Below are 21209 nucleotides of genomic sequence, written 5' to 3'. Positions count from 1 at the left end.
TGTTGTAAACCACACAATCAAAGGCTTTAGTGTAGTCAATGAAGCAGAAATAGACGTTTTTCTGGAATTCTCTTGCTTTCTCCATGATCCAGCGAATGTTGGCGATTTGATCTCTAGTTCCTCTGCCTCTTTGAAACCCCGCTTGTACTTCCGGTAGTTCCCAGTTCGCATGCTGCTGAAGCCTAGCTTGTAGGATTTTGAGCATCACCTTGCTGGCATGTGAAATGAGCGCAATTGTGCGGTGGTTTGAACACTCTTTGGCGTTGCCCTTCTTTGGAATTGGAATGTAAACTGACCTTTTCCAGTCTTGTGGCCACTGTTGAGTGTTCCAAATGTATTGGCATATTGAGTGCAGCACTTTAACAGCATCATCTTTTAGGATCTTAAGTAGCTCAACTGGAATACTGTCATCTCCACTAGCTTTGTTGTTACTAATGCTTCCTAAGGCCCACTTGACTTCACTCTCGAGGATGTCCGGCTCAAGTTCAGTGACCGCACTATCATGGCTATCAGGGACATTCAGATCTTTCCTGTATAGTTCTTCTGTGTATTCTTGCCACCTCTTCTTAATCTCACCTGCTTCTGTTAGGTCCCTGCCTTCTTTGTCCTTTATCATGCCCGTCTTTGCACAAACCGTTCCCTTGAGATAGCCGATTTTCTTGAAGAGATCTCTAGTCTTTCCCATTCTATTGTTTTCCTCAATTTCTTTGCATTGTTCATTTAAGAAGGCCTTCTTGTCTCTCCTTGCTATTCTCTGGAACTCTGCATTGACTTGGATATATCTTCCCCTTTCTCCCTTGCTTTTCCCTTCCCTTCTTTCGTCAGCTATTTGTAAAGCCTCATCAGACAGCCACTTGGCTTTTTTGCATGTCTTTTTCTTTGGGATGGATTTCGTTGCTGCCTCCTGATCAGTGTTACAGACCTCCGTCCATAGTTCCTCAGGCACTCTGTCTATCAGGTCCAATCCCTTAAATCTATTCCTCACCTCCACTGTATATTCATAAGGGATATGATTTCGGTCATACCTGAATGGTTTAGTGGTTTTCCCTACGTTCTTCAATTTTACCGGAAATCTTGCAAGAAGCAGAAACAGAAAGGGAGGTGGGGTTGCACTGTATGTGAAAAATACATATCCCTGCACAGAAATACAGGAGGAGGAGCTTGGTAGCCCCATCGAGAGCATCTGGGTTGAAATAAATGGAGCAAAGAATAAAAGGAACCTGGTGGTCGGAGTCTACTACCGGCCACCCAATCAAGGAGAAGACAAGGATGAAACTTTTGAAAAGCAAATAGCCAATGTTTTAAGGAAGCATGATGCAGTAGTAATGGGGGACTTCAATTTCCCCGATATGTGTTGGGAGACAAATTCTGCAAAACATGGCCCCACCAGGAAATTCCTGACTTGTGTGGCGGATAACTTCCTCCTACAGAAAGCAGAGGAAGGAACTAGAGGATCGGCTATCCTTGACTTGATCCTAACCAACAGAGATGACTTAGTGGATCAAGTAGCAGTGACAGGAACTTTGGGGGAAAGCAACCATGTTGTACTTGAGTTCTTGGTTCTAAGGGAAGCAAAAGCTGAGTGTAGTCAAACGCGTACCCTGGATTTTAGGAAAGCTGATTTTCATAAACTCAGAACAATTATCAGTAAGGTCCCATGGCAAGCGACGCTAACGAGAAAAGGAGTCCAAGACGGGTGGGAGCTTTTAAAAAAGGAAATTCTCAAGGCACAATCACAAACAATTCCAACAAGAAGAAAAGGTGGAAGACAACAGAAGAAGCCAATGTGGCTTCACAAAAAGCTTCGGGATGACCTGAAAACAAAAAAGGACACATATAGGAAGTGGAAAGAAGGCCAAGTAACAAAGGAAGAGTACAGGCAGATAGCACAGAATTGCAGGGATGGCGTCAGGAAGGCTAAAGCTGAGAATGAGCTGAGGTTAGCAAGGGATGCGAAAAACAACAAAAAGGCTTTCTTCAGCTACGTGCATAGTAAAAGGCAGAGGAAAGAAATGGTGGTTCAGCTATTAAATCAGGATGGCAAAACGATAACAGATGACAAAGAAAAGGCAGAGGTGCTCAATTCCTACTTTGGCTCAGTCTTCTCCCAAAAGAGGGTCTATGACCCCCCTGGCAAAGGCGAAGTACAGGCTGAAGGGTCAGGATTGCAGCTTGAGATCGACAGGCATATGGTCAAGGAACACCTCATTACTTTCAATGAGTTCCAATCTCCAGGGCCAGATGAACTGTATCCTAGAGTCATAAAGGAACTGGCAGAAGAACTGTCAGAACCGCTGTCTATACTCTTTGAGAAATCATGGAGGACGGGGGAAGTGCCAGATGTCTGGAGGAGGGCTAACGTTGTCCCTATCTTCAAAAAGGGTAAAAAGGAGGAACCTGGGAACTACAGAGCAGTCAGTCTGACATCAATCCCTGGGAAAACTCTGGAGCAGATGATAAAGCAATCCATCTGGAAGCACCTTGACAACAATGCCGTGATTACTCGAAGCCAACATGGATTTGTCAAAAACAAGTCCTGCCAGACGAATCTGATCTCATTTTTGGATCAAGTAACCTCCCTTGTAGACCGTGGGAATGCTGTAGACATCATATCCCTTGTCTTCAGCAAAGCTTTCGACAAAGTGCCCCATGATACCCTGATGAGCAAACTAGCTCAAAGTGGGCTAGATGAAACAACGATCCGGTGGATCCACAGTTGGCTACAGAATCGGACTCAAAGAGTGCTTCTCAATGGGACCTTCTCAAACTGGGGAGAGGTAACGAGTGGGGTACCGCAGGGCTCAGTCCTGGGCCCAGTACTCTTCAATATTTTTATGAATGACTTGGAGGAGGAGGTGCAGGGAATGCTGATCATATTTGCAGATGACACAAAATTGGGCGGGATAGCTAATACTTTGGAAGACAGAAACAAAATTCAAAGTGATCTGGATAGACTGGAGCGCTGGGCAGAAAACAACAGAATGACATTTAATAGGGATAAATGCCAAGTTCTGCACCTAGGAAAAAGAAACCAAATGCACAGTGACAAGATGGGGGATACGTGGCTCAACCACACTACAAGCGAGAAGGATCTTGGAATTGTTGTCGATCACAAGCTGAAGATGAGCCAACCATGTGATGTGGCTGCAAAAAAGGCAAATGCTCTTTTGGGCTGCATTAATAGAAGCATAGCTTCCAAATCCAGGGAAATACTAGTTCCCCTCTACTCAACACTGGTTAGGCCTCATCTGGAGTACTGTGTCCAGTTCTGGGCACCACACTTTAAGAAGGATGCAGACAAACTGGAGAGGGTTCAGAGGAGGGCAACAAAGATGATCAGGGGACTGGAAAGAAAGCCCTGTGAGGAGAGACTGAAAGAACTGGGCATGTTTAGCCTTGAGAAGAGAAGACTGAGGGGAGATATGATAGTGCTCTTCAAGTACTTGAAAGGTTGTCACAGAGAAGAAGGCCAGGATCTCTTCTTGATCATCCCAGAGTGCAGGACACGGAATCATGGGCTCAAGTGACAGGAAGCCAGATTCTGGCTGAACATCAGGAAAAACTTCCTGACTGTAAGAGCAATACGACAATGGAACCAATTACCTGGGGAGGTAGTGGGCTCTCCCACACTGGAGGCGTTCAAGATGAGGCTGGACAGCCATCTGTCAGGGATGCCAGGTTACCTGAAGGATCGCCTCCTCCCATATGTGCCTGCCCGAACCTTAAGGTCATCATCAGAGGCCCTTCTCCGTGAGCCCCTGTAAAAGGAAGTGAGGCGGGTGGCTACTAGGAGGAGGGCTTTTTCTGTTGTGGCACCCCGGCTCTGGAATGAGTTTCCTAGCGAGGTTCGCCTGGCGCCTACATTGTACTCCTTTCGGCGCCAGGTGAAGACCTTTTTATTTTCCCAGGCATTTTAGCTTTCTAAATTTTTATCTTTGCTGTTTTAAGTCTGTATTTTAAACTCCTGTACTGCTGCTAGGTTTTATTGTGGTTGTATTGTTATATTGTGGTTTTAATGTTCTATATATTTTAAAATGTTTTATTGTGTGTTGTTTGGTTTTAGTTTTTGTGAACCGCCCAGAGAGCTTCGGCTATTGGGCGGTATAGAAATGAAATAAATAAATAAATAAATGCTCTGACTTGGATTCCTGCATTGAGCAGGGGGTTGGACTCGATGGCCTTGTAGGCCCCTTCCAACCCTACTATTCTTTGATTCTATGATTCTATAAGAAGCAGCTCATGATCTGAGTCACAGTTAGCTCCAGGTCTTGTTTTTACTGACTATATAGAGCTTCTCCATCTTTGGCTGCAAAGGACATAATCAATCTGATTTTGATATTGACCATCTGGTGATGTCCATGTGCAGAATCGCCTCTTGTGCTGTTGGAAAAGTGTGTTTGCTATGATCAGCGTGTTCTCTTGGCAAAACTCTATTAGCCTTTGTCCTGCTTCATTTTGTACACCAAGTCCATGCCTGCCTGTTATCCCGGAGATTTCTTGACTTCCTACTTTAGCATTCCAATCCCCTATGGTGAAGAAGACATCTTTTTTTGGTGTTAGTTTTAGAAGGTGTTGTAAGTCTTCATAGAACCGATCAACCTCAGCTTCTTCAGCATCAGTGGCTGGGGCATAGACTTGAATTACTGTGATGTTGAATGGTTTGCCTTGGATTCGTACTGAGATCATTCTGTTGTTTTTGAGATTGTACCCCAGTACTGCCTTTCCCACCCTTTTGTTGACTATGAGTGCTACTCCATTTCTTCTCAGGGATTCTTGCCCACAGTAGTAGATATGATGGTCACCTGAATTAAATTCACCCATGCCTGTCCATTTTAGTTCGCTGATTCCCAAGATGTCGATGTTCAATCTTGCCATCTCATGTTTGACCACCTCCAGCTTACCTTGATTCATTGATCTGACATTCCAGGTTCCTGAACAATATTGTTTTTTACAGCATTGGACTTTCTTTTCACCACCAGACACATCCACAGCTGAGTGTCCTTTCGGCTTTGGCCCAGCCGCTTCACTCTTTCTGGTGCTACTTGGAAATTCCCTCTGCTCTTCCCCAGTAATATATTGGACACCTTCTGACCTGAGGGGCTCATCTTCCGGTGTCATGTCTTTTAGCCTTGTGATACGTTCCATGGGGTTTTCTTGGCAAGAATATTGGGTTGCCATTTCCTTCTCCAGTGGACCACATTTTGTCAGAACTCTCTGCCATGACCTGTGCGTCTTGCGTGTCCCTGCACGGCATAGCTTTGTAATAACAACTCTCATACCTTCTTATGTCTGTACCTGTTTGTAGATCGAAGTACTGCTAGTTTGTAGATGTTTGTAGATCGAAGTACTGCTAGTTTGTTCCTCCATGTATTCAAACAACACATTGGGGCACTGGGGGAGCAAGACTGACTTTGACGCAACTAAAGGGCCACACCCCTGACAGCTGCACATTCAGCTGAATGGATGGATGACAGGGGCATGACCAGAGGGCAGGCTGACATAAGGGACAGGACCAGTGCGCCCAGTCTTGCTTCTCCCCTCCATATAGATATAATCTGGCAACTGTGGATAACTCTTCATGCATCTGATGAAGTGGTCTGTGGCTCACAGAAGCATAGATCACAATAAATATGTTAGCATTTAAGGTGCCACAGGACTCTTTGTTATTTTTCCTGCAACTGACTAACACAGCTACCCCTCTGCGGTTTTTTAAACAGAGTTTCTCTTACGTTATGGGCTTCATGAATGAAAGAAAGGAACCTTTTTATAAGATTCTTTATTCTGGAGAAGCTTCTGGGAGAATCACTTTGTGGCATATTCCTGATGTACCAGTTTCAACTCTAGATGGCTCTCCAAAAGGTTAGGACAACTTTTGAACCTCTCAGAAGCTGCACAGCTAAATGAACTGCAAAAGGGTGAAGACTAGAGGTCTCCAGAAGGAGGAGTGGATCTAGAGGGGGAAAAATGCCACAGTTCCTAATTTGATTGACAGGAACATTATTATCTTTTAAAAAAAGCTAACCTTTCAAACGTTATTGGCCCTGACATCCTGCACTCAAAAATCCCGAGGTGTGTGTGTGTGTGTGTGCGTGCGCGCGCGCGTGTAAGATAGAAAGACTAACAACAGAATATTCAAAAATATATTTTAAGTTAAACGTTTCAGCTTCCACCCTCATCAGTAGCGTGTGTGTATGTATGTATGTATGTATGTGTATATATATATATATATATACATACACACATGCACGCATACACACACTAATTATTTTGCTTGTTTTAATCAGGGGCTTCATTTGGGGTGCCTAAATTGACACAGAAGGCTACCAAATAGTACAAGTACTGGACAGAAAGAGACAAGACTTGGCACAGGGCCTGCTTGTCTGACTTTTTCTATCACAGTGGGGCATAAGACTTTCTTCCAAGTTTAGTAGCTATGACCTGTGGTTGACAGGATGAAATCTGAAAAAGTCAGACATGTCTTTGAGTGGATTTCACCTCAATATCCTTGAGCATTTTGGCTTCATGAATCATGTTGGATTTGCTTTTCTCCATAGAGATCCCCATAGTAGCATCCTGGACTCTTCAAAATGACTTTGATGGCCATAGTCCTATGGCCGCAACCATCGTCGATCTCCTCTGTGTAGCTGATGCTGGGAACAGAAGCACCACCATCACTTCCTCTGTGTTTATTCCCAGCCTTGATAAGTTGGTGTGTGGATGTGAAGATGGCAGGATTTTCATAGTACTAGCTCTGCATGCTGCCAAGGCCAGACTGTTGGAAGATATTTCCTTGTTGAAAGGTGAGCTGCTGACCAGAGAAACTGCAGAATCTTAACTTGTTTGGGATTCTGACTGATACTTTATGTTGAATAAAGCCAGGGTGGGGCACTTTGGAAGTTTCTCTTGAAGGCCTCCTGCTTGCTGCCTGATGGCATTCAGGACTGAGCTGATATTCTCTGGAAACATTTTTGGTGGAGACCAACTATGTAACATTCTGTGCAGGCTCAGATCATTTATATGATTCTATCATAATGCAGCTAATGAAACCAGCCATGGCAAATCTAGATCAGAAATCCACCCTCGAGAATATAGGAATAGCTGTGAAGCTGGATCAAGGGGACCCATCCAGTCCAGCCTCCTCTTTCCCACAGTGGCCAACCAGGTGCCCCATGGGAAGCCCAGAAGCAGTAGCCCTCCCTGTTTGTTGCTCCTCAGTGACAGGTATTCAGAGGCACAGGGAGTTGTGAGTTCTCACAAAAATGAATGGTCACAAAGCAGCTTTGACTGAAATGTTCTCTGCAAATATGATAAACATATTATGAATTAAAATATCATGACCCCGGTTGTTATATCCTGTGTCTGCTGTATTCAGCGCATTCCACAGGACTCTTTCCCGCAACCCCATTTATTTATATATTTCATCCAGGAACAGGTACTGTTTAGAGGTGTGAAAGAAACGGTAGAAGCCTTCACCACAGTTTTTCTCCTAACTGGAGACAATGATTCTCATCTTGGATTACAGAAGCTGCTGCTTTGATCTGGGGTGTATGTGTATGTGAATGAATCGTGTGTGAGTGAATAATGTGTGTGAATGAATCACCAAATGGTTGACCTTTCTGCCCATGGCAGTGAGCCCCCTCGGTGCACCCACAGTACTCCAAGTGCATACTTGGGAGCATACTAAGTATACAGAGCAAGTCCTGTTAGGCATGCATACATTTAAAATGGGAATTTTCCCAGCATTGAAGGTTACACAAAATGTTGACAAAGTTTAACTATAACTTCACCGTTTGGATTCTGAAGCTGCCAGAATTTGTCCTCAATTCAAAATTTGCTAGCTTGGTTTTCTCATCTGATTAAGGGGATGCCAGCTATCAAATGGAATAAAACGTGAAGTTATCATGTAAAGCAGGTATTGGCCATGCTCAAATATTGGAAACAAAGGTAACCCTGTGTGTGTTACAGGCCCAGGTATTCTCCTCAGGAGAAAACAAAAAGGATATTCCTTTTTGTCTGCACAGGGAACCAGGTATAGGAGACTGAGGAAAGTTTTGGGGTGAGGCAGGGAAAGAGTTTCTGATAGTAGCAAACTTCAGTCAAAGAGAGTGGAAGCTGTGAGGAGAGGAGCAGACCTGAGAGAAAGAGGCCTCCTCAGGGCCCCAGCCAGGACCCTGCAGCCACAGGCATACCAGACCTATGTGGGTGGGGGGAATACGCTAATGATGAAAGTACATTAGCAAAACATCGAACAGGTAAGATTACCAAGAAAAAAGCACCCCAAATAATACTAGAAAAGTAAATAAATACTTGATTTGGTCACACTGGTTGAGGAGAAAATTGGGAGAGTGTTGTCAGTTGTGAGGGGGGAACAGGACTGGGCCGAGGCAAAACTCCAGTCTGAGTGTGGAAGAACACGAGGGCCGTGCTGGATCCGGCTGAAGGCCTCTTGCGTCAACCAGGTGCCCCCATGGGAAGGGCCCACAAGCAGGATCCATGCGCAGAGCAGGCTGCCCCAGATCCTGGAGGCAGTAATAGACAGCCATGATGACCAGTAGCCATGGGTAGCCTTGTCCTCCATGAATTTGCCCAGCCCTTTCAAAGCCACCCAAATGGGCAGTCATCACTTGTGGTAAAAACTGTGAGAGGAAAAGAGAAGTCAGGACTCCATAGACACAGACAAGAGGAACAGAATGCACCAGAAAATGTATGGTACAAGGGTGTATACTAGAAAAATACTCAATAAAATGACCAGACCCCGCCACCCCATTCCCATTCCCTAAAATACTAGAAAACAGTGAAAACACTTGGCCTGGACATGCTGGCTGAGGCGGAAATAGGGGCTGTGGTGAGTTTTGGGGGGAGGGGGAGGGGACGTTTTCCTGAGGCAAAAATCCAGTCAGGGAAGGAGAGGGCGCTCCTGCAAGGAGCGAGGGAGAGAGATGGAGGGAGGCCTACTCAGCTGCCCAGTGAGGACCAAGGCCCACAAGACTAGGCAGGAGTAACTAAATACCAGGGGAAAAGATTACCGTAAACATATTACAAAAGGTAAATAAACACTTGACTTGTTCACACTGGCTGAGAGAAAATGGAGACTGCTGTGAGGGGGGAAGCAGGTGAGGCTTGGGCTGAGGAAAAAATCTTTTCAAAGTGAGGCAAAGATTGCCACTTAGGGTCAGACTATACAATAGGTTGAACATGTAACATGCCGCTGACCCTCTCTTTTTTACTCACAAGTAAGCTGAAGCCCCCCCCAATTGAAGCCACAAAAGAGTGGAACCCCCACCCCTCCACAAGAGAGGCTGACTCAGTCAGTCTCCCTTCTGAGGAGATCCTGCAGCAGCCGGACATGAGGGAAGCCATCTAGGGAATTCCCAAGCCGCCCCACCGGATAATTGTACTCCGTGAAGGCAAGGGGTACGCACGTGTGTGTGTGTATCCCCTAATTCTCCTCTGCCATCCTATATTTCAGTCATGTTCATGAACAGGCAGTTCAGGAGTAGGGGATGCATGGTCCTATTTAAATAGAAAGTCACACTCCTTATGTTATTCACCTTGAGCACCATTTTGGGTGGAAAGGCAGGATATAAATGTGATGAATGAATCAGTCCAAACTACGAAACGCAGGGCTCAGTCCTGGGCCCAGTACTCTTCAACATTTTTATGAATGACTGGGAGGAGGAGGTGCAGGGAATGCTGATCAAATTTGCAGATGACACAAAATTGGGCGGGATAGCTAATACTTTGGAAGGCAGAAACAGAATTCAAAGTGATCTTGATAGGCTGGAGCACTGGGCAGAAAACAACAGAATGACATTTCATAGGGATAAATGCCAAGTTCTGCACCTAGGAAAAACAAACCAAATGCACAGTTACAAGATGGAGGATACTTGGCTCCACAATACTACAAGCAAGAAGGATCTTGGAATTGTTGTCGATCACAAGCTGAATATGAGCCAACCATGTGATGTGGCTGCAAAAAAGGCAAATGCTGTTTGGGGCTGCATTCATAGAAGCATAGCTTCCAAATCCAGGGAAATACTAGTTCCCCTCGACTCAGCACTGGTAAGGCCTCATCTGGAGTACTGTGTCCAGTTCTGGGTTCCGCACTTTAAGAAGGATGCAACCAAACTGGAGAGGGTTCAGAGGAGGGCAACGAGGATGATCAGGGGACTGGAAACAAAGCCCTATGAGGAGAGACTGAAAGAACGGGGCATGTTTAGCCTTGAGAAGAGAAGACTGAGGGGAGATATGATAGCGCTCTTCAAGTCCTTGAAAGGCAGTCACAGAGAGGAAGGCCAGGATCTCTTCTCCATCATTCCAGAGTGCTGGACATGGAATAATGGGCTCAAGTGACAGGAAGCCAGATTCCGGCTGAACATCAGGAAAAACGTCCTGACTGTTAGAGCAATACGACAATGGAACCCATGACCTAGGGAGGTAGTGGGCTCTCCCACACTGGAGGCATTCAAGATGAAGCTGGACAGGGACCTGTCAGGAATGCTTTGACTTAGATTCCTGCATTGAGCAGGGCGTTGGACTCAATGGTTTTGTAGGCCCCTTCCAACCATGCTATTCTATGTTTCTATGATACTCTTTTAGTGAGCACAGCAATTAAAGTGAGTTAATGGTTTGTTAAACTGCAGTAAATTGCTTGCATGGACATGGCCCTGGTGAGAACATAACAGGAGCAAAAGCATGCTGAAGTTACATCAAAAGCTGCTCCTGTGTGAACTTGGCCACCATCTCTGCCTTGCCACGAGAGGGACAGCCACTGTTTGACCCTGTTTTATTATTGGCTTTCCTTTCCCTCCCTCCCTTTCTTCCAGACACCCTGCCTCACAGGATACTCAGCGGCCATAGCAGCAGTGTGACTTCTTTACTTTATCTCCATGCCCGATCTGCCCGGTTTGATCCCTGCTGGCTGGTTTCCGGTAGCCAGGACTCTTGTGTGATCTGGTGGGACATGTTCACTGGAGAAATGTTGCATCATTTTTCTCTACTAGCTGGACCTGTCATGAATCTGCTGCTGTCATCTGAGAACTACAGAGTGAGTAGAGGTGGGGGAGGAGGGAAGTGTGTCAACAAGGAGGATTGGAACCAGAGCTTTTTCTCCCCCGTCAGTTGTTTGGCCTCTTCCTCTTTCCAGAACAGAAAGTAAAGCACAGAATGCAGCAGCAGCAGCAGCCGCGGCTCAGATTTTATTTCCCTTAGGGAGCCTGCGCATAGGAAGAGGAGGAAATCACACACACCAAGTACAAAGCACCATTCTTTGCACTCAAGAGGCTGTCAGCCAGTTGCAGAGTCTACATGTGACTTAGGGCACAATCTTACGTGTGTTTAGGCTGAAATAAGCCCTATAAGTCCCAGCATCCCCCAGCCAGCATCAATGGCTACTATTCCTGATGGCTATATGTTACCTCCAGGATCAGAGGAAGTACGTCTATGTACACCTGTTGCTGGGGAACATGGGCGGGAAGGAGCTGTTGCACTCATGTCCTACTTGTGGGTTTCCCATGGGCAGCTGGTTGGCCACTATGTGAACAGAATGCTGGACTAGATGGACCCTTGGTCTGATCCAGAGGGCTGTTCTTACGTTCTTATGTCCATCAATGCTTAAATGCACGCACTTGGCATCTTCCTTATGTAGTGGAGAACTAGCTTGCCGTTGCAGTTACTCTGGTAAGTTTTTTGGATATTAACCTGTCTCTTATTTGCAACCTCAGTCCTTATACATATAGAAAACAAAGGAGAGGAACTGGACCGTTGCCCTGGCCTGTGCCACCTAAATGGTCCTTAGACTTACAGAAAATCAGTGAACAACACTTCTCAGTTGCCCAGAGAATCAGCCCATATTTAACACATACATATTAGCCAGTGTTTAGGAGGACAGCCAGTGCCAGCAACACGCTAACTGGGAGTGTAGGGGCAGACAGAGGGCTTTTGGGACATTGGGGCGTGTATGTGTAAGAGGGCAACCTGCTGCCCCATCCACTGCGCTCTCCACTTGGCCCTAACTGCCCTAATTTAGGAATGTAGGAAGCTGCCTTACACTGAGTCAGACCCTTGGTTCATCTAGCCAGTATTGTTGACACTGACTTTCAGCTGCTCTCCACAGTTTCAGGCAGGATTTTTTCCTAGCCCTACCTGCAGATGCTGGGGATCAATCTTGGGACCATCTGCCTGCAAAGCAGGTGCTCTCTGAACCTTTGGTATAGGGTACTAAGCAATAAATCAAAATAAATGAATAAAGCTTATGGCCTCACATGGAATTTATGAGAATTAAGACTTTGCTTCTGCCTTCTTTCCCTAAGCACTTGCAAGGGTGCCCTCATCTGGTCAGATTTAGATTTCACTGTGTTTTAAATTGGTTTCAAAGAACCATGAACTACGTTCAAACTTGTAAATGAGATTTCACAAAGGAAATGCTAGCAAAGTGATTTCTGCTATCTTCTTACTGCTGATGATCATTTTATATTTAGGGAGGGATTCAAGCTGTTTAAATATGAGGCCTGTTGCACAGGGAATTGAGTTGCACTATCCCCCTCTGATATTTCAATAAGAGTAGGACATGTATCTGTTGGGGGTGCCTTGTGTAGAAATGATCCTGTCTTAAGGCAGAGGGGTCAGTCACATGATCTTATTCTTAGTGCCTTAAGAATACCTGGCAAGACGACTAAAGTTCTGTGTTCAGTATAAATTATATGGAACTATTAAGTGTATTCTATTTATAGGTATAATATTTTTTTACCCAGTATTTAGAATTGTATTTTTATAATTTTATTACATTTTCTCCTGATCCTGTTCCAGAATAGAATGGGTAGAAAATGTAACAAAATTATAACAATACAATTCTAAATATTAAGACCAGGTTTCAGTAGATTTTTATCTTATTTTTTTCTTGTAGCCATTTCGTGCGGGTAGGCTCAGGTGCAGAATGAAGAGAGAAACCTGACTGGATCCCAGGAGGCAGAGGCAGGCAGCTTGGCAGAACTCAGGAGCTATGCCACTCTTGAACCACAGAACAGTTTTCTGACCTGATCTCTGCCATTTGCAAATGCATTTCTGCCCCATGCTTAATGCAATCCATTCAAAACCTCTATTTGGCTTCTTTGCAGTTGCTTCATATTTATTTATTATTTTATTTATTTATTAAATTTATTAATCGCCCATCTGGCTGGTCACCCAGCCACTCTGGGCGATGTACAACATACCATAAAACAATTTAAAACAATAAAATTCTACCATAATTTTTTTTTTTAAATACCCTAACCCACCCCAAATGCCTGCCTGAACAACCACGTTTTTAATGCACGACGGAAGCTTATTAAAGAGGGGGCATGACGGAGTTCCCTAGGGAGGGAGTTCCACAGAGTGGGGGCCACCACAGAAAAGGCCCTCTCCCTTGTCCCCACCAGTCTAGCTGTCCTGGCTGATGGGACAGAGAGAAGGCCATCTGAGGCTGATCTTGTTAAGCGGCCTGTCTGGTGTTGCTGGAGGCGCTCCTTAAGATAGGCTGGGCCGGAACCATATAGGGTTTTAAAGGTCAAAACCAACACCTTGAATTTGGCCCGGAAAACAACTGGTAACCAGTGCAACTCCTTCAGCACTGGAGTGATGTGATCTCGCCGGCGGCTGCCTTTAATCAGGCGAGCCGCTGCGTTCTGTACCAGCTGCAGCTTCTGAACCGTCTTCAAGGGTAACCCCACGTAGAGCGCATTACAGTAGTCTAAACAAGAGGAGACCAGGGCATGTTGATGGCTCAAGATCCCAAGGTCTCTTTCCTCCATTAAAGAGAGGTCAGAAAACTTTATGAATTTAGCATCTCTATACATACTTCCCTTAATGTGCTTAGTGATATGGCACAGTCAGGTAATTTACTAAGGGAGCAATCCTATCTAGATAGGCGGGTGCCTCCGAACTCAGAGGCGACTGCCTATCCAAAGCAGGGCAGGAGAAGCACAGAGGGGATCATCCCCTCCGCACTTCTCCTGCCCTGCTTTTTCGGCTAGACAGCCGATTGCGGCTGTCTAGCCATGGGAGCACGGAGCGGGGAAGGAGGCTGCTGTATGACACATAGGATGCATTGTACAGGCAGTTACGCTCTCCCCGCCCCAGACACGCCCCTTTCTGACCACTCCGCGCTGCTCTTGCGAGCGTGGAGGACAGGACGGAGGAGGTCAGCACGGGCTCTGAGGTTGGTTCCCAGAAAACACCATACCCTGTGGCTGTCTAGCACTGTCTAGCGGCCATAGGATTGCTCCCTCCATGACAGTGGAGTTATTTACTTTCCGTGGTGTGCGTGTGTGCGGTCCAGTCTAACACACCTTAGAATTATTATTTTGATCTGTCTCTGCAGTTTAAAGGTCACCGGATTGTGTGTTGCATGTGCAGTGACCACTCTGTTGTGCTTCTACACATACAAGAGCGAGCTTGCATCTTACATGCCAGGAAACACCTTTTCCCTGTGAAGATGCTACGATGGCACCCTGTGGAAAATCTGTTGGTTGTCGAATGTGAAAATGATTCCATTTATATTTGGGATATTGAGACAGGTAAACAAAAGGCTTCTCTGCTTCCTCTCCATTTTCTATTTTGTTTGTAATATACAAAGAACTCTTGCAGGAATAGCCAGCACCTTTATTTCTTAGAGGCAACATTTATTTTTTGTTTGAAGAACTAGAATTAGAGGATAGGTCATAGCAGTTTAACTCAGATCCTGAATAGTGGATTATTTGTTACTTACACACTAAGATGTTTTTTGAGGTCCTGCTCCTTGTTCTCCCACTGCCTGTGCTATGGTGGGTGGCACCTCTGGACGGGGGCTTCTCAGTGGTGACACTGAGCTTGTAGAATTCTCTCCCTAGGGAGGTTTTGCTGGCTCCTTCCTTGTTGGTGTTAATACATCTAGTAAAAACGGGTCTTTTCCAAAGACTTGGGACTGACTGAGAATTTGGGGCTGAGCAGAGCTGCTGATACTTTTAGAATGTTTTGCTTCTAACATCACCTACAGTGGTACTTTTATATCTTACATTGTTTTATTGTGATTTTATTAATTGTTAACTTCCCTGTGGATAGGGCAATAGGAATATAAAGAGCTACCTTATACAGGGTTTACACTGTCTGACAGTGGCTCTCCAGAGTTTTAAGCTTCAATCCTATGCAATTACCTTGGAATAAGCCCCAGTGAACTCGGTGGGGCTTCGTTTTGAGTAATTATTGATAGGATTGCACTGTGAGACATGAGTCTTTCCCAGCCCCACCTGGAGATGCTGGGAAGTGAATCTGGGATCTTCTGCAGGCAAAGCATGTGCTCTACTACTGAACTACTCCCACTCACATGATAAAAAGGCAGGATATAAATATCCCATCCACCCACTGATCCACACACTCTGAACTTTAACTATTAAGGAGAAAGAATTGGCTGTTCTTTCATTTGAAATTGCATCTGGCTTGTGAAGTGCATTCAGAATCTCAGCAACTTTTTGAGAGGGCATCATAATGGAAAATAATTAAGTGCACATTTTAAATATATAGCCCAGGAAACTAACATCTAAAATGGAGTAGTTCAGCTTACTCTATTACATTTATTTATTTCATACATTTTTAGACCAAAGTTATTTCGGTGGTGTACAGATAACTCAGAACCAATAAAACAGTGAAAGAATGGCAATCAAACAGTGCTTGCTAAAACTAAGACAAAACCAGCAGCAGGGATAAAACCAATGCAGCACATAATAAAACCAAAAGTAAAAGAAGCAGCAAGGATAAAACAGGCCTTCTCTCTTATAGTTACCTGCCTTGCCTCATTTGACAAGGGCACCTGGAACAGGGCCACAGATGATGTCCTTAGGATCCAGGTAGATAAATATGGGAGGAGATGCTCCTTCAGGTAACCTTACCCAAATCCTTTTTAGTGTTTTAAAGGCTAAACTCCAGGACTTTGAATTGAACCTAGAAATGGACTTGTAGCCATTTCAGATAGCAAAGTAGTGGCATAATGTGATTGTATCATCCAGTCCCTGCCAACAATCTGGCTGCCCTGTTTTGGACCCGCTGATGTTTCTGCACTGTTTTCAAAGGCAGCTGCACATGTACTACATTGCAGTAATCCAACTGGGAGGCTACCAGAGCCCAGACAACTGTCGCAAGGCTATCTATCATTGCCCAGGGCTGGATCTACACAATTGCCTTTTATCATTATTGAAGCACAGTGATAACTATTGGGGCACATGACACTGTCCATATACTACTTTTCTAGCGGTATTTTCTGCTTTTTATTCCATGTTATCTTGAACCTAATTTGCAACAAATTTTGTTTTTTTACCGCTTTGATTGCTCAGTTTGTGCAATAATGTGTTGTAGTTTTGCGTGCTTGTCGCCCGTCTTGGGCATGTTCTAACATTCAGTGCATTTCCAATAGCCAATAGCTGGGAAGTGGATGTGCATTGTTGTTTTCAGTGGGTTCAGCTTTACTCATTAGGGTGGTTCTCTGTGTGATTGTTGCCATTTCACAAAGTGTTTGGAAGTGCTTTCCTAGCGGCTTCTTCTTCTTTGAAATAGTGTTTTACCTGTGCACCTTCACAGGAGCACAGAAGCACATATACCTAGCTGCAACATTTCCTGGCAAGGAATTGATCATTTTTTGGTATGGTTATCTATTATCATAGTCTTCTTCGCAGTATTTATCTCCCTGCAGATAAAAATCGCCCCAAACGCACATACGCACACGCATACACACAAAGTTCTCCCACCAATGTTTGCTTGTCGATCAGACCCGGTATCGGTGGAAGACCTTGGGCATTCTCACGTACCCTATACACTGTGCCATGGTATTCATATTACTTTGGATTCTAGCTGGAAAGTATTGTTGCCTCCTATGGCACTTTTTTAGCACCACCATGTGAGATTGTCTCCGCTCTGCTTGCTGAGTCTCAAGATGATGCAGCGCCTGAAGACCTGCCATCAACGCATTAACTGTGACAGCAATGGCTTGGGCGTACTGCATAATACTGTGACAGCAATGGCTTGGGCGTACTGCATTAGTTTTTTAATTAACAGGCAATGAAACAGTGTATCAAAACAAGCCACAAACGAGCATCCAAAACAAACTGCACATGCACAGCTGTGCAGATAGTGGGGGAAGGGGTGGTGCAACATGGGGTTTTGTGATGAAGATGTGATAGAAGGAATGTGTCCACTAAAGGACTGTCCTATTACCCCATTGTCGCAGTATGAGAACTAATGTAAATAAGTGTGACTTGCGCTACCAGAATAAATGATTAAAAATACAGCTGCAGCAACTGTGTGCACCATGACATATAAATGCGCAAGAGGGATATAGCGTCACCATGTTGGGTTCCTACTGATATGACCGGATGTGTAGGGGTCTTAGTTGGGTCTAAGACCCCAAGTAGGGTCTTAGTTGGTATATCAGCCTATGCTGATATGCCAAACTATACCACCAAGGCCACTTTTGCCTAATGACAATGATGGATTCAAGAGCACCCCCAAACAGCACACCTGATCCTTTAAGGGAAGTGCCACCCCCTCCAAAACAACAGGGAAAACACCACTCAGTTGGAGAGATGAACCACCCACAAACAGTATCTTTGTCTTGTCTGGATTGAGCCTTAGTTTATTGGCCCTCCTGTGCTGCCATGGTTTCTAGAGGGTTTGGCAAGGCAATAGAACAGTTTGGTCTTTGTGGCAGGCCTCTTCCCTTTACACAGCATGTCTGAGTGAATTCGATGCATTCAAGGGCACCCAGAGTTGCTGCATCATCATCATCATCATCATCATCATCATCATTATATTTCTATGCTGCCCAATAGCCAAAGTTCTCTGGGCAGCTTACAAACATTAAAACATTAAAAATATAGTATACAGAGGGCAAAAGCCAAAAACACATGAACAGACAGTATACACAAGAGAACATATATCTAAAACAAACTTCAAGCAAGCTATAGAGGCCTTGGATGTTCTCAGGGGCATGCAAATGAGCACCACTGCAGGGTGCATGTATATGTGTCTCCTCTGCTCCAGTAGCAAGTGATATCTGAGAGGATTCTGTATTTATGTACACACCTCAGATGTTCTTCTGTACTTAGTCACTCAAACAGCCTCCTGAGCATTCTAGACCAAAGTAGCTATAATGTAGGATGATTAAGTATGTTCCTATATAATGGCAAAATTCAGGTACATGTATATATTCACAGATTTCCTCTGTCAGGTTTCACACATCTCTACTCACTCAAATGGTTCAAGAAGACTCACTTAATAAAATCATAGAATAGTAGGGTTGGAAGGGGCCTACAAGGCCATCGAGTCCAACCCCCTGCTCAGTGCAGGAATCCAAGTCAGAGCATCCCAGACAGATGGCTGTCCAGCCTCGACTTGAATGCCTCCAGTATGGGACAGCCCACTACCTCCCTAGGGAAATGGTTCCATTGTCGTATTACTCTAACAGTCAGGAATTCTTTCCTGATGTTCAGCTGGAATCTGGCTTCCTGTAACTTGAGCCCATGATTCCGTGTCCTGCACTCTGGGATGATCGAGAAGTGATCCTAGCCTTCCTCTCTTTGACAACCTTGCAAGGACTTGAAGAGCGCTATCCTATCTCCCCTCAGTCTTCTCTTCTCAAGGCTAAACATGCCCAGTCCTTTCAGTCTCTCTTCATAGGGCTTTGTTCCCATGATCATCTTTGTTGCCCTCCTCTGAACCCTCTCCAGTTTGTCTGCATCCTTCTTAAAGTGTGGTGGCCAGAACTGGACACAGTACTCCAGATGAGGCCTAACCAGTGTTGAGTAGAGGGGAACTAGTACTTCCCGGGATTTGGAAGCTATGCTTCTATGAATGCAGCCCAAAAGAGCATTTGCCTTTTTTGCAGCCACATCACATGGTTGGCTCATATTCAGCTTGTGATTGACAACAATTCCAAGATCCTTCTCGCTTGTAGTGTTGTTGAGCCACGTATCCCCCATCTTGTAACTGTGCATTTAATTTCATTTTCCTAGGTGCAGAATTTGGCATTTATCCCCATTAAATGTCATTCTGTTGTTTTCTGCCCAGCGCTCCAGTCTGTCAAGATCACTTTGAATTGTGTTTCTGTCTTCTAAAGTATTAGCTATCCCGCCCAATTTTGTGTCATCTGCAAATTTGATCAGCATTCTCTGCACCTCCTCCTCCAAGTCATTCATAAAAATGTTGACGAGCACTAGGCCCAGGACTGAGCCCTGCGGTACCCCACTCGTTACCTCTCCCCAGTTTGAGAAGGTCCAATTGAGAAGCACTCTTTGAGTCCGATTCTGTAGCCAACTGTGGATCCACTGGATCGTTGTTTCATCTAGCCCACTTTGAGCTAGTTTGCTCATCAGGATAGCATGGGGCACTTTGTTGAAAGCTTTGCTGAAGTCGAGGTATATGATGTCTACAACATTCCCACAAGGGACGTTACTTGATCCAAAAATGAGATCAGATTCGTCTGGCAGGATTTGTTCTTGACAAATCCATGTTGGCCTCGAGTAATCACTGCATTGTTTTCAAGGTGCTTACAGACTGATTGTTTTATAATCTTCTCCAGAATTTTCCCTGGGGTTGATGTCAGACTGACTGCTCTGTAGTTCCCAGGTTCCTCCTTTTTACCCTTTTTGAAGATAGGGACAACATTAGCCCTCCTCCAGTCATCTGGCACTTCCCCCGTCCTCCATGATTTCTCATAGAGAATAGACAGTGGTTCTGAGAGTTCTTCTGCCAGTTCCTTTATGACTCGAGGATGCAGTTCATCTGGCCCTGGAGATTTGAACTCATTCAAAGTCATTAGGTGTTCCTTGACCATATGCCTATCGATCTCAAGCTGCAATCCTGCCCCTTCAGCCTGTACTTCACCTTTGCCAGCAGGGTCATAGACCTCTTTTGGGAGAAGACTGAGCCAAAGTAGGAATTGAGCACCTCTGCCTTTTATTTGTCATCTGTTATCGTTTTGCCATCCTTACTTAATAGCTGAACTGTAGCAGAAATCAGAGTCAGAGAGACCACGGAGTGAAGGAAAAAGAGATTCTTCTTTATTTAACGCGCGGGCTTGAGGCTGGAATCGTTTCCAAAGAGCCAGAAGCCCCGAATCACAGTAATACATGACTTTTATAGATATGACAGCAAGCAGTTTCCCCCTCCCCTTCTCTCACGGTTTCTAACTGCGAGGTCTATGAAAATGGGTAATAGGGCATGATTTGCAAAGAATGAGACCTTGATATGTATCCAAGCAATATGCAAGCCAAGCAGAGGACTGGAACATGATATGCCAGTGTCAGAGAGACCCAGTCCTGTCAATAATTTGGGGAATTTCCACATTGCTGTTTTTGCTATCTTATGCCAGCTCAGCAAGGACATTTCTGATTTTTTTACATGGCTGCTACATTCCCCCCTTTAATGCATAATTTTATTACAATTATAGCATTAAATTACACAAGAAGTTGGCAATCCATAACACAGGATTACTATAGCACTTTTACTGTATATCTTGCTGAGCTATTAAAGCATAGCGGGCAGCTGTTTTGGTGGCCGAGGCAGTAAACTGATGTTTCAGGCAACGCATGAACCAGGGGATGCAGAAACACAACAGCATTCCTACCACTATTACTGGCAATATTAGAACGAACAATGCTTTTAGCCATCTGAGGTCTGGAAGCCAAGAGGTCAACCAATCGAGCCAATCATGTTTTCCTATTGTTATATCTGCTACTATATTACGCAGATTATTGATCTGCATATTTACAGCGTTGCTGTTATCAGTTAAATTAAAACAACAAAGCTTCTGGTGTGACTCACAGCCCAGATGATGGAGAAGGAAAAGATAATCTATACCTGCTCTGTTTTCTAAGACGGCACCTCTTAGGTCACGTAATTCTTTATTTAATAATGACAGAGCTCGTGAGGTGGCATTTATGCTTTTGGCTAAGCTACAGGCTAACCTGTTAATCTCCAGACCATCGGCCAAGGCTAGGCCTGGCACTCCAACCAGAGATGCTGCTAATGCTAGTTTCTCTGAATCAGAGTACAGACTCACATGACTAGTACAGCTCTCAGTCAGCTGGAGCGCCCGGGGCTGTCGTTGGCGAATTTTCTCAGGCCATGGGGGAAGGACTGGTAGCAGACGGCTAAGGCAACATGGGTGGTTATCAGACAAATTGGCAGGGATGAAAGACCAGGTACGG

General features: G+C 44.8%; 1 protein-coding gene across 19 annotated transcripts in view; it reads left to right on the top strand.

The window, feature by feature from the left end:
• Positions 1 to 21209, top strand: part of WDR72 (WD repeat domain 72) — a 215406-nt gene that overhangs the window by 41185 nt on the left and 153012 nt on the right. For all 19 annotated transcript variants that reach the window (XR_014785267.1, XR_014785268.1, XR_014785270.1 and 16 more), the window contains 4 exons: positions 5718 to 5859; positions 6555 to 6800; positions 10827 to 11047; positions 14357 to 14552. Coding sequence is in view for 8 of the 19 variants with exons in the window: in XM_084816462.1 (XP_084672588.1) it covers positions 5718 to 5859; positions 6555 to 6800; positions 10827 to 11047; positions 14357 to 14552 (805 nt within the window). In the remaining 11 variants the exon portion in view is untranslated. The remainder of the gene's footprint in view (positions 1 to 5717; positions 5860 to 6554; positions 6801 to 10826; positions 11048 to 14356; positions 14553 to 21209) is intronic.

Source organism: Heloderma suspectum, chromosome 11 (assembly GCF_057233095.1).
Source record: "Heloderma suspectum isolate Gila_16-S chromosome 11, 16-S_ref, whole genome shotgun sequence".
Taxonomy (NCBI): domain Eukaryota; kingdom Metazoa; phylum Chordata; class Lepidosauria; order Squamata; family Helodermatidae; genus Heloderma; species Heloderma suspectum.
This window is presented reverse-complemented; position numbering and strand designations above follow the sequence as displayed.